Here is a 19,903-nt window from a genome sequence, read left to right on the forward strand (position 1 = left end):
TCAATGTGTTGCCCATTCAGAGACACTCTTCTGCATATTTTGGTAGTAATCACTGGTTATTTGAGTTACCGTTGCCTTCCTGACAGTTTGAACCAGCTTGGCCATTCTCCGCTGACCTCTAGTATTAGAAAGACATTACAAATACATTTGTAATACCAGCAGAGAATCAGAATCAGAATACTTTAATAATCCTTAACGAAATTATGTGGGTTTCAGTTGCTCCAAGACAATAACAGTAACAGACTAAAGTAATGAAATAATATAATATATTACAAAGTTTACAAATGTAAGAAATAGCACTAATATATACACATGTTCAATTGTAAATATCAAGAAGAAAGGGCACAGAGCAAAGGAGCCATTTTTGACCTGCAGAGGGCAGTAACGCGCCTGACGAAGAAGAGGAAGAAGACAACCTTAGCAGAGAGGAGTGTCATTACTACTAGAGGTGTGTGTGTGTGACATGAAGTCCAGAGCTGTTGTTTTCAGTTGACCCTCAGAAATGATCAAACGCAGTCCGACAGGTTTCGGGGACGTTAGATAACGAAGCAGCGACGTGGACTCAGCGGTGTATACAGTATAGTTTTTGCACCGTACTACCGTTAGCTAACTCCTGTGTTATGCTTTCGACTGGGGGTACGGGTCCTCTTTAGCATCCGTGTACCTGCGTGTGTCCGTCTGTTTGTCAAGCCTGTGAGTGTTTGTGTGTGTCCGCCATGCGTTTCAACGAGAAGGAGCTGGTGTTACTGAGCCGCCAGCCCTCGGAGAGAGCAGCTGAACTGGGGATGAGAGGTCCCAAGAAAGGAGACGGTAAGGACAATCATTCAGACGCACTTCCGTTTCGTGTATTTGGGCACAGCAGCTAATGTCAGCATCAGATATTAGACATATCTCTCTCTGTGTACTTCATGCGACAGCTGGGCTGCTTTGTGTTTGTTGTAGAGACGAGTTTGTCTGTCTAACTTCCCTTTTGTGGCCTTGCAGTTGTAAAGAAGAGGCTAGTGAAACTTGTCGTCAACTTCCTCTTTTATTTCCGGACTGATGAGGAAGAGGTCAGTATGCTTGTTGTCACAGCATTTTCTGTGATAAATTGAATACATTTGTTTCAAAAGTGGGGTCAAAATTAACTGAGTGTTTATTTGGCAGCCAATTGGAGCTTTGCTGCTGGAGCAGTGTAGGGTGGAGAGGGAGGACAGCCAGACTTTCTCTATTGGTAAGCTTCAGCATCCTTTAGAGGTACAGTTAGGAGTGACTGTAAGTCTATAAGTGACCGATTTGTTTTTGGTAGTTCTGCCTCTGTACACAACCCCAGTGGTTTTTACATCAAACAATGAACATGCCTTTGAAGCGCAGACTCCCAGCTTTTATTCAAGGGCTATAACAACAATATCACATTACCTCTTTAGGAGTTACAACCATTTTTATAAACTGTAACCCTCTGTGCTGGTCTTTGTTGCAGCCACCTTTAGTTACTAGTTTTGTGTTATTGGGTTGAGATCAGGTGACCAACTTCAGTTGAAGACGATCCCATTTCTTTGGTTTAAAAAACTCTTGAGTTGCTTTTGCTCATATTTCTATCAGCAGTCACAGAGTGCAACTCCCGCCGAAGAGCAAGGGCTGTGCTAAAACTGTTATATTTTATGATGTCTTTATTACAACATGCTGACATCAACCTGTTAATGGCATCATTGTGACATCATCGGGTGTCGTATTGAGAAAATTGAAAGTGTGTTGTACTGGTCTCTCCATGTGCTTTCATATGATATATTACTCAATATAATTTCTTTAAAATGGTTTTCAAGGTCAACTTTGACCTTGGGTGCTAGAAATGAAGATAAAGGTCAAATGCTTAGCCAACCTAGTTTTAATTTACCCCATGGTCTAGTTTCTTGTTGTGAAATTTGAAGACAATCCATTAACAAAAATTGTGGATGATATAAAGTTTACAGCTTTTTTTTTTCATATTCTGTGTGACTTTAACATTGACACAATTCTCACTAAAATGAAATCACCTCGAGCTGTATTGGTATCTACCATCACACCAAATGTGAAAATTATATCACCAACACCTGGTCATGAAACTGGCAGTCAGGTGTTTGACTGTGTAAGAAATGGTTGTAATACCTAAACAATCAGTTCATTATAATATAATATATAATACTAAGTGCAATAATCCTTTCTGTCATCGTTGTATTTTTACTCAGTTGTATATAGTATTTTATTTTATTCTATTCTGTACAGTTGTGTACTGTATTTATTCTTATTGTATTCTAATTTTTGCCTCATAACTTTTGCAATGTCCACTTCCTGCTGTGACAAAACAAATTTCCCACGTGTGGGACTAATAAAGGTTATCTTATCTTATCTTATTACTTTTGTTAACTACATTGAGTTAAAGCTAAAGTCTGCACTTCTGTAATATTGTAATAGTTTGATGCAGAATGAACCGTGGTGGTATATAGAAGCAAAACTACAAAAACATATTGACCTAACTGTATATTTCACGTTCTCACTGGTGCTCTGCTGTTTCTGCTTGTTTCCTTCATGTGTTTCTGATCTCTAATGGCCTCTGTTTGCTGTAGCATTTCTGGATGAAGCAGAGAGGAAATATGTGTTTGAATGTGATACTGAAGAGCAGTGTGCCGAGTGGATAGACTCCATTATCAAAGCAAGGTAGGACTGACTTTTCTTCTTTCTTATTCCAGGAAGCACAGAAGCTTACAGACACTTACAGCCGTCAATAAGTGATTCATAAATGGAGAAAAACGTAACTTTTAAACCAAATGTATTTTTTTGACCGGGTATCGAATAATATCTCATAAAGGTCAGAACACACTCACTGCATACTCCAATAGTTACACCTGTTAAACTGATCTTTAAAGCAAATATTTAATCAGCCAATCACGTGATAGAAACTCATTGGAGTTAGCCAAGTAAACACAGTCATGATGGTCTGCTGAAGTTCAAACTAAGCATGGTGCAGGTGGTGATGGTCAAGACAAAAAAAGTAAAACCCTTAACCCCCCACAGTGAGTAGTTTTGTTTTTTGTATTTGTTTAATTTGCTATATTGCATATTTAAAAACACAGAGCTGTGCTGACTACATATGCTCATAAAGTCTAAAAGAAGAGCATTTTGTGTGTGTTTTCTAACTTAATAACCAAATAATGAAAAGCTGTGTTCTGTACAGCTGATTATGCTTACACATCTATGCCATTTGAACAGTGTGGGTAGAACAAGTGACACCTCACATAGTAACAGAGTAACAGACTCACATGGGTGAAACTGTCACAAATGAATGATTTTGCTGTTTTCAGAGGCACAGTGTTAGAAATGTGAGTGTTAAACGGCTTCAGTCTGATCCATAACAGCTCTGACATATTGTTTTAAAGCTTACTGGGAATGCATAATACTCCCAAACAGCAGAGGATATCTGAGGAGGATCATAGCGCTCTAACTTCTCCTTTGGGCTTCAGTGAGTCTGCCGGAAAAATTGTCAGACCTGGCAGCTGTGTCGTCGGGCACATTTAATATTGTGCTTGATTAATGTATCTGCTAACTGCTAATTGAGTGGTAGCTCAGACAGACCTGCTGGGCTTCATGTGAGCAGACAGGCGGAGAGAAGATGGGAGACAGAGAGACCCGCAGAGTCCATTTCTCACAAATAATAATCATCATAATAACAGTAATACACTATATTTTTATAGTGTATTGTTATTTTAATATAACGCAGTTTACAAAGTGCATTGACAGCCAGGGGTACACAGCCATTAAAGTCACATAAATACACACATATATATTCAAAAAAGAATAAAAATGTGAATAAAATGAATGACCTACTGGAGCAAGGATTGACTTAGAAGCAAGTCTATAAAAAGAAAGAGGAAGTGATTCTGTAAGCCTGCTGTCTTCAAGAAGGTCATTACAGGATCTAAGGCTGTGAGCAAGCTTATACGGGGTCAGTAGTTCTGCTATGAACCCAGACAAGGATGAGCTAATCAGTAAAATCCTAAAATCAGATTTAAACCATAGAGGAAGCAAGCAGAAAGAAGCCAGGATAGGGGTCATATGATGCTGTCTGCTAAAATCAGTAAGAAGCCTAGCAAAAGAGCACCCATTCATATTTTAGCTTGTTTACATAAACCAATAAGAGATTTTATTAGTGGACAGGAAGTAGACACAGATCAGCTGAACAGGTAAATGGTATGAAACAAAAACATTTGTTCTTTATTCCACTTTTAACTTTTGTTTAACTTTTTTATTTAAGCATTTTTTTATAGTAACAGTAATAATAATAATAGTAACTATATTAATAAGATGAGCTATAAAAAATACTACAAAATCAGCTATGAAAAACTGTGTCTCTGCAAGACAGATGTATTGAAAATAAATAGTTGTCCGTCTTGGTAGCGGAGTGTAAAATTCATTGTGCTTAGAGCTGACAGGAGGTCAGCCGAGGCCAGGCAGACTGCCGGGTTTGTAACGCACTGGTGGAAACCCTGAGCTTGCGTAACGTAGCTAGCATGGCTCAGCTACCTGTCAACGAGCAACAAACAATTAAAATGTTCCTGTACAGAACATTTTAAGTCGATCCTTGCTCCAGAGGAAGTTCCTGTGACTGTGTTTAATGTTACAAGCTGAGTTGCAGCTCTGATCTTTACTGTATTTGTCTAACATTATTTCTCCCTAAATGTCAAGTTCATTTGTTGTCTAATCTCTTGCAGTTACGAGTTCATGAGGAAGAATCTTATATTCTATCGAACAGAAATCCACAGGCTCACAGGGAAGGTGAGACCCCTCGCAGCAGCACGCCGGTGCGCTAAATGCCACACAGATGGTGCTTCTAATCAGCAGCGTTCATACTGTGGGATGGTTACAGTGCGGTTTGGAGTTCATATTATCATCATCAATAGCAGACAGACTGGTAGATTAATGAAGGGGGATGGTTTTGGTTTTGCTCGGCAATGCTGAGCTCTCTCGGCTGCTAAGATTCATGTAAACAACACTGTGGAATTTCATGATGACTCTCAAAGCGCACAACGAAACATGCCAGAGAAAGCTCAATTAGCAATGTGTCTCTCTAGAAACAATTTCCTAGTTACTCGGGATGAGACAGGCTGCAAAAGCTTTTCTCCTCGTGTTGTACATTTGATTGTGCATATAATTATTCATTGCAGTGTGAGCCGCAGCTGAAATCCCACTAACCTCTGGAGATCTCAAAAATCTCTAAGTAAAAGCCAGGCTTTCTGACCTCTAGGTTTGAGTGCTTTTCTATTTGTTTGGTTCTTTGAGTCTGATTCTGCTTCAGTAACAGCTAATTTTCCCTGTACACTGTTTTACTCACTGCCTGCTTTCTCCACAGGACCCCTTGGAGCAGTATGGTATATCCGATGAAGCTCGTTTCCAGGTCAGCAACGGTCGGCCGCTTGTGGCTAGAGATACCTCCTCCCTGTAGACCAGCGTCCTGTGTTCACATTCTATGTTTTATTTTGATTAGTTCACTCTGCCATTCCAGCATCACTCCACACTGGTTTGAAAACCACAGCGTTATCGCCCACAATCTTGCTCCTTAGAGCTCTACTGCGCTGCATTTATTATATCTCGGGTTGCCTCAGACCTATGCAGGTGTCTTAGGTAATGTAAAGCCATCCTCAGTTTAGTCCTGCTGCGTCTTTGTCAGTCATTACAAGCAACGCAATGCTTTGGTTAAGTCAACACTATCATATTTGTGATATTTGCCTTTTCTGTGTCATTTTTAGACTTCTGGCCCAGTTAATCAGTTCCCTGTATAAACATTTTATGTTTTCTACTGTTGATGCTATACATTCAGACAATGTGATTTCAAGAGCGACTTTCATTCAGGACTATTAGTAATGTGAGTAGAACTATGTTCAAAATATCTAATTTGAGGACATATTAACACGTAAACCATTGTTTTAATGGAGCCTTTTAAAAGAAGCTTACAGTTGATAGCGTGCCTGATTTAGAAAACCTTTGGCAGTATTCCTGCTCTGATTTGAACTGTTTTTGAGTCTTTTGAGCTGCTGAGTTGAGCCACATATTTTACTTAGTGTCTGTGAAAAAGGCAAAGCTGTCCAGATGTGTATTTATCATGTTATGCCTCATTGTTAGATTCCTTTAGTGTTTGAGACAATACTTTTGCACAGTTATTGGGTGTTGAGGGTTGTTTCTTTTATTACAACTATCGTACTTGATCAGCCTACTGTACCTTTTCTGTGGCACTTTGATTCAGATCCCTTTATGTAAGCTGTTGAACCATGTGTTTAAAAACCAGGCTCTTGGCATGATTCAGGAAATAAAAATAAACAAATCACGTGAATATTTGTGAAAACGAGAGCTGACATTTTGCTCTCAACTCAAGTTTCCTGTAAGACTTTTTTGCATCTTTCAAATTAGCGAAATCTTTGTTTTTCAAGAGTCTCTCTGTAATTGCATGTCATTGAATGTATCTTCATTTTAAATGTTTTGCACATAGAACTTTTGTTTTTAGTTAACAACATCTGCTTCACTGGCATCTCTTTTTTTATACTAATAAAGCCATTTGAAAGAAATTTTAAATTCATCCAGTGTGTCATCTGTCAACCAAAAGTGAAAGCATTTGATAACACACATACACGTACACACACACACAATGTAATGTGTGTCGGTGGCTACATCCAGCTCTTGTAAATAGTCTGTAGCTTAGGTTCTATAGGTTCTTAATACATTTTGGCCTGCCAGGGTGTAGCTGGAGCCCCTGTGCACACACTAAACTAAACAGACAGGCACACCTCCACTGCTACTACAAATACACAAAATGAAACAAAAAGGAAAGTTGATGCTGAAGGCAAATAATTTCAGCTAAGGCGAGAGACTGAGCTTTCGTATTTCCCTGGTGTAAAGAAGTGCCTGTGTATCAATTTTCCATAAGCCAATTTCTGTTATCAAACGACACAATTTCCTTTGTCATTTTGATGTTTGAATCCACACACCAGCAAAGGAGGAGTTGTGAACAGGGAGCTGAGGCTTCAAAAAGTCAATGAAGTGAGAAGAGGCATGCAACATCAGCACAGCAGACGGGTTGGTTTTTTTATTTTTGTTGTTGTTTTTAGCAGAGTCTTTGCCAGTCTAAACTTTACAAATATATCATCTCTTTTGTTGTTGAGGTGAGTAAAAACCAGACAATGGAAAGATACTGGCTTTGTAGTACAGGCCTCTGGAAACACACACATTATATAAATAATTATTTATTAAGTATATTGAATTAAACCTTTTTGTTCACTAAATGGTGTTTGATGTTTTGTCATATTGTTTTTTTTAACTATCATGCAAATACATCACCGTTGAAAGTGGAAATAAAATAAATTTTAGTATCAACGCTGATGCTCAAACATGAATCCACAGTGTAAGAAAGTAAAATATTAAAATGTATGTTTTTTTAATCGCATTTTTGTTGCATTTGAGATTCTGTTCTCTGTGGCATGACCTGAACTGCTATTCATTTTGAAACCTGTGCTAAATCTTTGACTATAAACTGGTGAGACTATAATCTTGTTTAGCCTCGGTTGCCGGTTAAACCCAGAGGTCAGGTTTTACCGACAACGTTCAGTCGAGTCGGACACGTTTCCTTAACAACGGAAAATGTGTGTTTCAAAAACAGCGACGTCACGCACTTCCCGTGATGCTTAGCGAGCCTAAATTGAATGCTCGGCAAAAGAAAACATTTGTATTCTGTGTGTCGATTTTACGGGTAAAAAGCACAAAACAACACATTTGAACTGAGTTAGAAAACACTACGAGAACCAAATTAACAGTGCATACGGGGGGAAGCGTTTGCTGGGGGAAAGGTAGGTGCTAATACGATAAATTGTCTTACACAGCTGAGCTAGCGTTAGCATTAGCCTAGCTTTCTGTGCTGGGTCGTTGGATTATTTAGATTTTCTTTATTCGTATTTCAGCGATAATCACCAGAGATAGCAGTATTTCGCTTTGTGGGATATGCAAGTAAATGACTGCTGTTGGGTTGCGTTTCAAAGTTACAAGACTAAGGTTTTCATAAAGATAATTTAAGTGCTGTTAGCATGTCAGAGTCCACAGTCGCAGCTGATCATAGGTACTGGTATGTCATTTAATTACACGTCGGTGGTTGGGTGGTTGGTTGGTTGGTTGGTTAGTTAGTTGGAGATGGAATGAAACCAAAAAACTCTACATTTTAACTATTGATTGGTTTATCTTTGTAATTCTTCCGGAGGGTTTTAATGTAGCTTTATTGCCTCATTGATTAATACAAAGCAGTTCCTCTGGGGATTACTGCTCCATGTCGGTGACTCTTAGCATTGTCGTTTGATAAACGGTAAGTTCAAAGCGTTTTAAATCAGTTGAATAACGGGTTTATTTATCTAACAACAAATACACCGTGTATGCCGATGTTTGACAGGTAGCTTATACACGGTGCCATTTCCTATATAGGATAAACACATCGTCAATGAACGCATCTTGTGAATGAACTTTATTGTGGTCTTGTCCTGTTCTCAGGATCATGGATCAGGACTATGAGTGCAGGCTCCTCAGACAGATCAATATCCAAAATGAGAATGCAAGTCCCATTGTAAGTAAAAACAAGTTTGTTTTTTTTGTCTATTCTGTCTGATTCCTTGTATGTAAAGTAATGTTCATCCTCTGAACAAAAGCTAATTCTGCTGTCTAATTAAGACTAGTCAAATCTGCAAGTAATCTTGAATAAGGTCATTGTCTTGATTTTTAAATGATGATATCCCCTCCCAGGAGGGACGTGAGGGCAGTGCTTTCCATGTATTATAAGGGAAAAATGGTTTCACATGGCAGTCTATTGACACTGTCACCACTGTTGAGTAAAAACAAGACCTTACTGGCCAAAAGACTGGCTTTTGTGAATGTTGCCTCCTGTTGTTATCACCTCAAAAAAACACACCATCTGCCATCTAAATTATGTTCCTGTTCCGTTATTGAGTTTTCAAATCCACTCCGAGGCCTGTTTGTTTGCCGTAGAGTAGAAAAAAACCCCCCCACAATGCTGTCTTCTCTTTTCCCTTGTGCAGAAAGCTCTAGGAGCAGTGCGATCTCTGACACCCACCAGCTCCCCCCTGTCCTCTCCTAGCAAGCATGGTGATCGTTTCATTCCCTCCCGGGCTGGAGCCAACTGGAGTGTCAACTTCCATCGCATTAATGTGAGTCTGCCACAACAGCAAATACACCAAGCACTCTTCTGCCTGTCCTACCAAAAGAACAATGCTCTCAAGATTAAAGTGTTTGCTTTGTTTTTTCTAATACTTAAGTTTACAGAATTGGTTGAGAGTGATCATTTATTGATTATGATTATTTTAACACAGGAAATTGAAAAGTCGCACAATCAAAATAGGAAAACCAAAGATGGCACCACTGACAGCAACAAAGGTAATCCATTGCTTTTCTCTTGAATGATGACAAACTGTGTTTCCACCTGCACCTCTCTTGTCACAAGCATTTAAATTGTGAATGAGACAAAATCTGTTTTTGCATTTTCTTTGTGTTCAGTTTTCTTTACTTTAGCTTCTGTCTGAATGTTTGTGTAGTTGGAATTTAGTTTCACCCCTGTGTTTGTTCATTCAGACTTTAGTATTAGAGTGAAAGCTCTTAATGGTGCTGTAAATTTGCTCAAAATAAGGTTGGTTATATGTCACACTTAGGTGTGTGTTTTTGTTTTTTGTTTTTCAAGGCTATCGTAATGGATAAAAGATGATGAAAAAAAACTTTAGCCTATATTTTATCATGATATTTAGTTACTGAATAATTATCATGATAGTCATGTATTATGAGTTACTCGCTTTCCCATCCCCAAGTGAAATATGTTTTTCTGTGTTGTAGATGTACTTTAGGTGTGAGTTTTATCCATTTTCAGTTCATTTCCACAGGTATCTCTTTCTGCTCCAGTCAAACTTGATAATTTGACCTTCTCTTGTTTACTAAGCCTGGGCAGGCTCATGGAGACTGCAGATAAGGGCTAAACAAAGCTTAGTGGAAAATTCTCCCTGATCTTCAGAGATGTGAGCGAGAGCTGAGAAACTGCAAAGGGAGCACAGGGTTTTGAAGTTAATCATTTCGACAGCCTGGTTTGATTTCCCCTCTGTCTGTTCCTTTGTCTTCAGCGGACGGTCTGGCTTACTCAGCTCTGCTGAAAAATGAGCTACTAGGAGCAGGCATTGAGAAAGTCCAGGACCCCCAGTCAGAAGATCGTCGCTTGCAGCCATCTACGCCTGCCAAGAGGAGCCTTTTTAGTGTAAAAAATAATAATAATAATAATGTTTTTGTAACTGGCTAAGTGTTTTTTGTTTTACGGTGGGTTTTGTCTGCGTTAGAAATAATCTGTTTGATTGTTGTAGTATTCTGTAAGTACCAAGAGAGCTCTTCCCGACGAGGATGGAAACACAGTCTCTCCCTATTCACTATCACCCGTCAGTAGTAACAGGTAATTAAATTTTCCAGCTAAACGTGAAAGTGCCATTTCTTAATATGGGGAGAAAAATTGACTGTGTTGCTTACATGTTATTGGGCTTTACAGTCAGAAACTTCTTCGATCGCCACGAAAACCAACACGCAAGATTTCTAAAATACCTTTCAAAGTTCTGGACGCTCCAGAGCTTCAAGATGATTTCTACCTCAACCTAGTGGACTGGTCCTCTCTGAATGTGCTCAGTGTGGGACTGGGTACCTGTGTCTACTTGTGGAGTGCCTGTACCAGCCAGGTGTGTGTGACATGTTAGCTGAGAAAACCTGTGATAGTGTGTCATACTTAATGAAAAAGACATAATTGAACTACCTCCTGGAACATTCGCATTAATCTGTCTCCTTTGTCTGGCACTTTTCGAAACTTTAGGTGACTCGTCTTTGTGACCTTTCTGTAGAAGGAGACTCTGTGACGTCAGTGGGCTGGTCAGAGAGGGTGTGTTTTTCTTTCATTGATTCTTGTCTTTGCAAGCTCTCGTCCAGGACTTTAAACAATGCTGTAATAAAGCCTGCACAGCTGGCCTTTTTTTACAGTTTCTGAAAGCAGAAAAACTGCCAGAAACTGAGTGTTCAGAGCACTCTACAGCCTGAGGTTTGGGCTCATAGTTATTGTTTTCTAAAAATATGACTTTAATTATCGATTCTTTGGATATGTTTATGCAAGGTTGAGAATTCACCATCACAACGGTATATATGAAATATATGACAGAAAGTAAGGAAAAGCATAATTGGTTCACTTTGAAGGTCTGCCATGAAACAAGAGTATGTCTGGATATTTCAAAGAAATTCAAGCTTATTTATGATTTCAGGCTTTTAACCTATGCTGTAACTAAGAAAAGGCTTGAGGGTATTTGCACTTGCTCCTGTTTTTGTGCCATTGTAAGATTAGACTCCTACTTGCCAGTGTCATCTTCAAAGTGTGCTGTCTGTTTTTAGGGTAACCTCGTAGCTGTAGGCACCCACAAAGGCTATGTACAAATCTGGGATGCAGCAGCAGGGAAGAAGCTCTCTGTGCTAGAAGGACACACAGCCAGAGTGGGTAAGTTGAAAGTCTATGGAAATGAAGGTAGAGACAGTCATTCAAGCTTCACTTATTTTCAAACAGTTGTTTAGCAACATCTCTCATTCATGATCGGTGAATCATCTCCCCTGGTCGTCATTCCCTGCTTCTAGGTGCTCTAGCGTGGAATGCCGACCAGCTGTCGTCTGGGAGTCGTGATCGGGTGATCCTGCAGCGGGACATCAGGGCACCGCCTCTCCAGTCAGAACGTCGGCTCCAAGGACACAGACAGGAAGTCTGCGGGCTCAAGTGGAGCACAGACCACCAGCTTCTAGCCTCAGGTGGAAATGATAACAAGGTATGCAGAGAATCTCGCCCAATGCCTTTGTCTGTGCCACATTTTTATTGGGGTCCCTTTTTTATAAAAAACGTCAAAAATTTTCTGTCCTCTTGTTATTGCAACCTGCTGTCTGCAGTTACTCGTGTGGAACCACTCAAGTGTCCTCCCAGTGCAGCAGTACACGGAGCACTTAGCTGCAGTGAAGGCCATCGCCTGGTCTCCTCACCAACACGGCCTGTTGGCCTCTGGAGGAGGCACAGCCGATCGCTGCATCCGCTTTTGGAACACTCTGACTGGCCAGCCTCTGCAGTGCACAGACACCGGCTCTCAGGTCTGCAACCTGGCCTGGTCCAAGCACACTAATGAACTGGTGAGACACCCCATGTCTTTGACTGCACTCTGCTCCTGTGAAATAGAATACATGCATCTGCTCTTGAATACGGACATACACCAAGGTTAATTTTAGGGCTGTTGGTGAGGAGTTTTTTTGCTATTCAGTAGCATTCAACTCAGTTTTTATTTATTTTTCTCTTTTGTGCGTGTGTTTTTGGCTGGAAAATACGATGGAAGCAGTGATGTGGAATTGTTGATTTTTATCCGATGGTAGACAAACCTGCCAGCTAAATAAGTGGAAAAAACTGTTCCTCCTCTGCAGGTCAGCACGCACGGTTATTCCCAGAACCAGATCCTCGTGTGGAAGTATCCGTCTCTAACTCAAGTGGCCAAGCTTACGGGGCATTCCTATAGAGTACTTTACCTGGTCAGTATATTTTTTTCCTTTATAACTAAATTAAAGATAATCTTAACTTAAAATAAAACTGTAAAGCAGAAATAAATAGTCACAGGAAAAAAAAGTGTAAGGAAATGATCCTATAAAACTAGACTCACTTGACTGACCCTTTAAGAAGTGTCGCTGTTAGATATCCCAGGGTAAAAGGGTGACACTGACACAGAGCTTCTCAAAAATAAAAAAAAATGAGTGAAACTGACATTTTCTACCTCTTTCTGATGTTTTGTGTAAGTGCTGTTGTGAGTGATTTCTGTGCATCACTTTGGCTTTACATCAACAATTAATACATAGGAATGCACATGTAAACTTAAGAAGGATGTTAATTAATATTTTATGTGCTCAAAGCAAATATTGTGAACTTTAGATAGGAGTATAAAAATTATATTTTAATAAATAATTACACTTAAAGCAAACTAAAATGATAAAATCCTTCCTGTGCCCACTTCAGATTCCTGTAATTACATCAGAATTAGAATACTTTATTAATCCCGGAGCAAATGATGTATCTGTTATAGTGGTGCATATTCAGTGTTTAATAATAACTTGCATGCAGGCTATGTCACCTGATGGGGAGGCCATCGTGACGGGGGCTGGAGATGAAACTCTGAGGTTCTGGAACGTCTTTAGCAAGATGAGATCCACCAAGGCACGTTTTCTTCCCATTTCTCACTTTCTCTGTGTTGGGCTTCCTTGAATGCAGTTTTCATCACCTGCGTGTTATTTTTGTAGTGGTCTCTGTCTAACGTCCACCTTCCTTCTTTCAGGAATCAGTCTCTGTGTTAAACCTCTTCACCAGGATCCGGTAGTCTGCACTGTACGGGGAATAAAAACAGGAAGGGAATTTGTCTTTGCATGTCTCCTGGTGTAAATGGGGCCTCTTTGAACACTCTCCTCAGTACTCTGCAGAGGTCCTCCTCGACTGGCCTTAGTTAAGTTGTAGCAGAAGATGAGATGAGAGGAGACACATAGACCGAGTATCGAGGGTAGAAGAGATGCACACAGTATTCCACTTCCTCCTGAATGATGGAGCCACTGCCGCCTCCAGTTTCGGGGCCTTTATCTCCCCGTGTCTGCAAACAGACGTTGTGCATACCTGCCAAATATTGAGTTTGTCCTTGTGATCGTTTATTTATTTTCTGTTTTTGTTTAGTTTCTTTGTTGTTTGTATGTTTTTTGCTCCTTTTTTTGTTTTTTGTTTTTTACATTTTTAACATATGTTATCGACGTATTTGCTGCAAAGGCTGGTTGACTTAATTTCATGTGCATAACTGCAGTTTTTTGGTCTGATCTGTGGAGCAAGTTTGATTTTGTTCAGGTTTGCAGAAAAAAATTCCAAGCTTGCGTTACCTTTTCCTGAGGGGCAATAATGTTTCGTGTACACTGATAAAAAGATTCATAATCTTGTGCCATTTTGCTAATAGTTAACAAGGATTCAGTGAAAGAGCCTGATCTCTCTTGTTTTTGTTTTTTAAGAAAAATGACATTTTTATTTTAGTTATTGAAAATAATAATCAAACATGGCAAGCATTACTTCATTATCTCCCCAAAACAATTTGTTTTTGGGAGATTATCTTTTCCTAATTGAAAAGCAAGCCAAGGAAAATTAAAAGGAAATAGCTTTGGCTTATCATTGTAGTTTACAGCAACCGCTAGCGCACAGTAAAAACATTTGTGATTAAACCAGATGGTGAAATGCTGCTGTGTAAAGAACTTCTGCTTTGTGCTATGTCTGTAACATATTCAAGCTTGGGGCGCTCATTTTTTTGCTACTTCAAACTTCTTCTGTGTCAGGCAGTCATGCTGTTGAACTTTGTTTTTTAATCTGGAGAAATATTTCATATCCTCTGCCACGTTTTCTTTGAATGTTTCAGTCACCTACCTTTGAACAAGCGCTATTTATTTGTCTTGTGAAAGTTTAGAGTACAGAGTGAAAAGGTTTGCTTAGCGAGGTTGTCTGAAGGGAGCTGACGGTCAACTCTAAATTTTAATGTCACTTAAAGACAACGCTGGCAACTTCAGTTATTGAAAGAATGTTTAAAAAAGAAAAAAATATTTCTGTACTGGAACATGAACAACAATTAAATTGCCATATCTTGTAACTTAGTGCTGTTTTATTGGACTGTAACTACTCCTCAAGTTGTTAGTAATACTTTACGTTCCTGCTTTGTGCTCCAACCAAACATTCATCTGTTTAAACTAAAGGGTGTCTTTAGTTTGCAGGTATTCTCAGTTATTACACGTTTGGTTACATTTGGAGAAGAATCCTTTATATGAATTTATTTATCATATAATTTTTAGAGAACAAAATATTTTGATTCTGGTTTCTAAACTGAGATGTGAACATTTTCAAACCGTTTTACAGTTAAAACATAAGATAAACCTTTTTAGTCCCACATGTGGGAAATTTTTTGGTCATGGCAGAAAGTACAAGAGCAGTAAAAATAGAATAAAATACTTTCTTATATTGGGAAGATTGCACTTGGTACTATTGCACATCGGAGAGACAGAGTGAAATTTACAATTGTGTATGGGGTGTGTGTGTGTGTGTGTGTGGGGGGTCATCTGCAAAGACCATGTTGTAGAGTCCGACAGTAGCAGCAAGGAAATGCCTGCGAAATCTTTCCGTCCCACATCGTCGGTGCCGCAGTCTGCCACTGAAGGAGCTTCTCAGTGCTATCAGAGTCTCCTGCATGGGGTGGGAGATGTTGTCCAACAGGGATGACCGCTTAGCCACCATTCTCCTGTTACTCACCACCTCCACTGGGTCCAGAGGGCATCCTAGAACAGAGCTGGCCCGTTGCTACTCCAGCAGACCACACCGTAAAAGATGGCTGAGGCCACCACAGAGTCATAGAAGGTCCGGGTCTTCACTCCAAAAGACGTCTGCAGCAGGTACAGCCTGCTCTGCCCTTTTCTGTAGAGAGCATCTGAATTGTGAGTCGAGTCCAGTTTATTGTTCAGATGAACACCAAGGTACCTGCAGCTGTCCACAGCCTCAATGTCCATACCTTGGATGTTTAGTGGTTGAGGTGGAGGATGTTTGTGCCTTTGGAAGTCTACCACCAGCTCCTTGGTTTTACTAGTGTTGATCTGGAGGTAGTTCTGCTGGCACCAGTCCACAAAGCCTTGGGCCAGCACTCTGTATTCCTTGTCGACCCCATCAGTGATGAGGCCAACTATTGCAGAGTCATCAGGGAACTTCTGCAGGAAGCACTGAGTGGAGTTGTGAGAGGAGTCTGCAGTGTAGATGGTGAAGAGGAATGGAGCCAGAAATGTTCCCTGTGGGGCCCCATACTGCAGAAAACCCTGTCAGACCCCGAGTTGTCACATACTGTGGTTGATTGGTGAGGTATTCTGGTATCCATGTTGTGAGGTGATGGTCCACTCCTGTGTTCTCCAGCTTGTCCTTCAGAACTGAGGGAAGAATGGTCTTAAACGCACTGGAGAAATCAAAGAACATGATCCTCACAGTGCTTCCAGTGGTCTCCAGGTGAGAGATTAAATGATGTAGGAGGTGAATGACAGCATCATCCACTCCAGTGCCAGGCTGGTAGGCAAACTGAATTCAGTCCAGTGATGAGCTCATCAGGGGGCGAAGTTGAGCTAGGACCAGCCGCTCCAGGTTCTTCATCAGGTGGGATGTCAGAGCCACCGGCCTGTAGCTGTTGAGGTCCTCTGGATAGTTAAAACTTTAATAGAGCTATAGCAATATAATCTCAGTTTCCTGTTCTTAGATGAGAAGAGTGCCACCATTGTGGTCTTCTCCTGCTGACCAGAAATCCCAGCAGATTAGCAGTTTCTGAAATACTCACATTAACCTGTCTGGCACCAACAACCACGCCACAGTCACTTAAATCACCTGAAATGTTGTACCTAACAAAGTGTCTGTGGATTTTGTGTTTTGATTCAGTGTTTTTTCTCTCTTATTTTGGGTTTTCACTTATTTTGTCACTTATCCAAACACCTCCCAACATATTTGTCTTGTAGTTATGTCAGAACTAAAAGTGAACACCAGAGGGAGCCATCCTATGAGCTGGTCCAAAATGAGTGATTCAGTGACGCTACCATACAGCAGAATCTACCTGAACAAAGCTACCTCAAAGGTAAGGATCATATCTTACATTCAAAAGAGGAATAATTTGATATTAACAACATTGGTTGTTTTTATAACAAGCTTCTGGAAACGGTAAAAATCTGACCAGACAAACCCCACGGGGCATGTGGTTTCATTTTACCCTCAGTTTAAAACCATATTTGTTCAAACGGGAGCCAGAAAACATCCCGCGGCCTCACCTGGTTTCCAGGAAGTGTGCAAATTTTCATCATATTACCAGCCCAGCCCACACAAGCATAGTTTTGACCCAGAGCATGAAAAATAATGAATGTTCACTGCCTCCCAAAGCTCCCACACCTCTGCTTGTGCCCTGTTGCTTATCCAAACTCCCTCTTACACATTCAAACAGCAAATGGATTTTATCAGTGTAAACAACAGCTGAAGGGTCCAAATGCATGAATAATGATGGCTGATGTTGAATAATTATGTTGCTCTGGTTTTATTTTAATTTGAAAAAACTGAAATGATCCACAGCTTTGTTGGAATTTGACTATTAATAAGTAGGGCTTAACAAACAAAGATTAAAAAAAAAAAGAAAGAAAAATATCACTGCTAATTGAGTGGCTTCAAAAATTAAAGGTCTTTTTCGTGAAGTGGTTGCTTTTTTTCTGTGATGAAAATCAAGTAGTGTAGGCCTAAGTGACTCAGCTCTATCAACACCAAAGAGCCCAAGCCTCTCTCCCTTTCAGACTCCATTATAATGTCATCGAAATAACATGCATAGTCCATTATAGTGATCAGATAAATCATCTGAATGGAAGACTTTCAGCACAGTCTTCCAGCTCATCTGTGGCTCTCGCTCACTGTGCAGATGTTAACATTAAGCCCTGAAAGCAGAGGGGAGAACAGAGGGAGATCGCTAATATGCATAATCCTACCTCCTGATGTTTCTATCAAGAGGCACCGAGCGCGTGGTTCGTTATACAACCAAAGCCTCACAAGACAGCGAACATGATATTCCCCCAGGTTCCTCCCTAAGCCTGACTCTTGAGTTTCATTGATAAGCAGTCTTTACAGGGATATCAAAGGAACAAAGCTCGTGTGATAGCTGCAGCCACCCAGGTTTCTTCTTTGGTCATTTTGTTAGAAGGAAAAGAGCACAGAGAGTCACTCATGTGACTCATGTCCCACTGACACTCGTCAGTCACCCCAGCAGAACTTTGGTATCCATAAAATGATGGTGGATGGGTAAGGATGGTTTTCTTCAGCCTGTAAAGTGTGACCAGCTGTCAGATGGTGAGCGTCAGATAAGATGCTATGATTTCAGTATCTCACTGGGGGGGGAAAGAGCCTAATCGAGCAACCTAAAAACTTTGATGAAATGTTTTTCAGGGGACTCGGGAAACATCCTCGGACTGGCGTTCGAGATTTCTTTAATGGAAAATATTAATCAAATAATGAATGAGTGAAATTGTTTAAAATAAGCAAGTGCCAGTTTTAAGCATCTTTATTTCTTAACAGTTTAAATTAGGACAATAACAGCAAGAAAGTCCTGGATTTGAAACCAGCCCGGAGCCTTTCTGTGTGGAGTTTACATGCTCCCCCACGTGTCTGTGATGGTTCTCTCTCCGTCCTCCCACAGTCCATAGACACGCGTGGCGTTACCATAACTGGTGATTCAAAAGTGACCATGGGTGAGACAGTGAGCATGAATGTGTTTGTCCTGCAATAGACCTTATGCTATGACAGCTGGGATAGGCTTCTGCTCTGCATCAGACTGGTGACCAGCGGAGGGAGTATGACAGCTGACAGTTGGGATAGGCTCTCACCTCATGTGGTCTTAACTTGGATAAAGGAAGTAAAAGAAAAGATGGATTGATGATAAACTGCTCCTCAGTAAGTAAAGTTTCTTCCTTTTCCCTGCATGTCACTGTAAATATCACATTTTAGGCGGGGGTTTTGGCAAAACACTGACAAGATAATTTCCAGACAACACTATGCTTTGGGAACCTGAAATGAGAATTTGTGCTCATTTTTGGTATTTTATAGTTCATGTGAAAGTAGAGCGAGAAACTTAACTTGTCAACGTGATTTGATAACATGCAAACTTATGAGCAGGGCTCAAGATTTTTTGCAGTTTTTAAATCATTCTGGTTGCACGATAATAGTTCTCCCTTTTCTCATAAAAAGGTAATAGTGTCTAATTACAGTCAAAGCTTCTTAATAGCCTACGCTGAGGTTTACTAACAGTTATTAATTATAAAATATAATTCACAGTGGGTGTAATGGAATCTTTTACGCAGATCAAAATTATGGATGCTCCAATGTATTTATTTAATAGCTTCAGTGAGGAGCGTTGCAGTTTTTCTCTGGTCCAGATAAGGTGCGCGAGGAGGCATGAAGCCAAACGGGACCATTGCTGCTTGATGCTGACTCAGAGAGCTGCTCAATTTTGGAATCATTACAGCGGCAAAACCAAACAATATTACATCAAAACTTAAAAAAAGATTGCAAACTGAAATCACGTTCGACCCCTACAAGCCAATTCACTGACACTGAACTATTAAGTAGGTCAAACTGTGAGTAATTGGATAATTTGACTCTTATGCCATTTGCATTTACTGTTGCTCTAATGCAGAAATGACTGTCAAGCATTCTGCTGTGTCTCTAAGATGATAAACATGTTATGTTTAGGTGGGTTGGGTGTGTTTTACAGTATGGACTATGAGAGGTCTTCTGGGAACCTGTGTTTGATTTGGTTGTCCTCAAAGACGGATACAAGACTCCTTTTTTGTTTCATCCTGCTAACCTTGACATCTTCTTTTCTTTTAAGAAACTATTAGGATGCAAAGGTTGAAAAGAGCATTTCCCATAGACTACATCTTTTATTAAAAGTGTAGCTCAGGAGGTTAGCGCAGGTGATTGTAAGGTTGGTGGTTCGATCACTGGATTGTCTAGTCTGCATGCCAAATATCCTTCGGCAAGATACTAACCCCACGTTGCTCTGTGATGCATCGATTGGAGTGTGAATGTTTGTGAATGTAAGATAGAAAACAAAGTGAAACGTGCCTGTGTGAATGGGTAACTGAGGCAAGTTGCATGAAGCGCTTTGAGTGTTCAGGTAGAGTAGAAAAGCACTGTATACGAACCTGTTCATTTACCATCTACATCACCAATTCTGTAATCTTAAAACTTTTA

The 19,903-nt window shown here is 40.2% G+C and overlaps 2 protein-coding genes across 3 annotated transcripts; both read left to right on the forward strand.

Annotated features, from left to right (window-relative positions):
- The first annotated feature begins 390 nt into the window (after positions 1-390).
- plekhj1 (pleckstrin homology domain containing, family J member 1) lies at positions 391-6,572 on the forward strand. The gene is made up of 6 exons (XM_005920505.3): positions 391-810; positions 985-1,052; positions 1,147-1,213; positions 2,583-2,673; positions 4,725-4,788; positions 5,363-6,572. The coding sequence occupies exons 1-6, from the start codon at positions 717-719 to the stop codon at positions 5,453-5,455; spliced, it is 477 nt and encodes a 158-aa protein (XP_005920567.1). The 5' UTR covers positions 391-716; the 3' UTR covers positions 5,456-6,572.
- A 1,079-nt stretch (positions 6,573-7,651) lies between these two features.
- Positions 7,652-14,750, forward strand: LOC102302803 (fizzy-related protein homolog). Of its 2 annotated transcripts, none has more exons than XM_005920503.3 (14): positions 7,652-7,847; positions 8,536-8,608; positions 9,078-9,206; positions 9,369-9,432; positions 10,164-10,294; positions 10,398-10,483; positions 10,577-10,760; positions 10,892-10,957; positions 11,458-11,560; positions 11,695-11,879; positions 11,998-12,231; positions 12,517-12,621; positions 13,205-13,297; positions 13,416-14,750. In XM_005920503.3, exons 2-14 carry the CDS (start codon positions 8,540-8,542, stop codon positions 13,455-13,457), a joined length of 1,491 nt encoding a protein of 496 aa, XP_005920565.1. In that variant the 5' UTR covers positions 7,652-7,847; positions 8,536-8,539; the 3' UTR covers positions 13,458-14,750. The 2 variants fall into 2 exon arrangements, with proteins under 2 accessions (XP_005920565.1, XP_005920564.1); XM_005920502.2 differs by lacking the exon at positions 7,652-7,847 and adding an exon at positions 7,873-8,437.
- The last annotated feature ends 5,153 nt before the right edge of the window (positions 14,751-19,903 follow it).

This window comes from Haplochromis burtoni, unplaced genomic scaffold, assembly GCF_018398535.1.
Source record: "Haplochromis burtoni strain Fernald_Lab_line unplaced genomic scaffold, NCSU_Asbu1 Contig_41, whole genome shotgun sequence".
Classification (NCBI taxonomy): domain Eukaryota; kingdom Metazoa; phylum Chordata; class Actinopteri; order Cichliformes; family Cichlidae; genus Haplochromis; species Haplochromis burtoni.

Excerpts from the sequence above, each read along its gene's own strand:
- plekhj1 (XM_005920505.3), top strand. The coding sequence starts at position 717 with ATGCGTTTCAACGAGAAGGAGCTGGTGTTACTGAGCCGCCAGCCCTCG. Across the intron at positions 1,053-1,146 it reads TCCGGACTGATGAGGAAGAG|CCAATTGGAGCTTTGCTGCT; the intron begins GTCAGTATGCTT and ends TTTATTTGGCAG. Across the intron at positions 2,674-4,724 it reads GACTCCATTATCAAAGCAAG|TTACGAGTTCATGAGGAAGA; the intron begins GTAGGACTGACT and ends AATCTCTTGCAG.
- LOC102302803 (XM_005920502.2), top strand. Across the intron at positions 9,207-9,368 it reads TCAACTTCCATCGCATTAAT|GAAATTGAAAAGTCGCACAA; the intron begins GTGAGTCTGCCA and ends ATTTTAACACAG. Across the intron at positions 10,761-10,891 it reads GGAGTGCCTGTACCAGCCAG|GTGACTCGTCTTTGTGACCT; the intron begins GTGTGTGTGACA and ends TCGAAACTTTAG.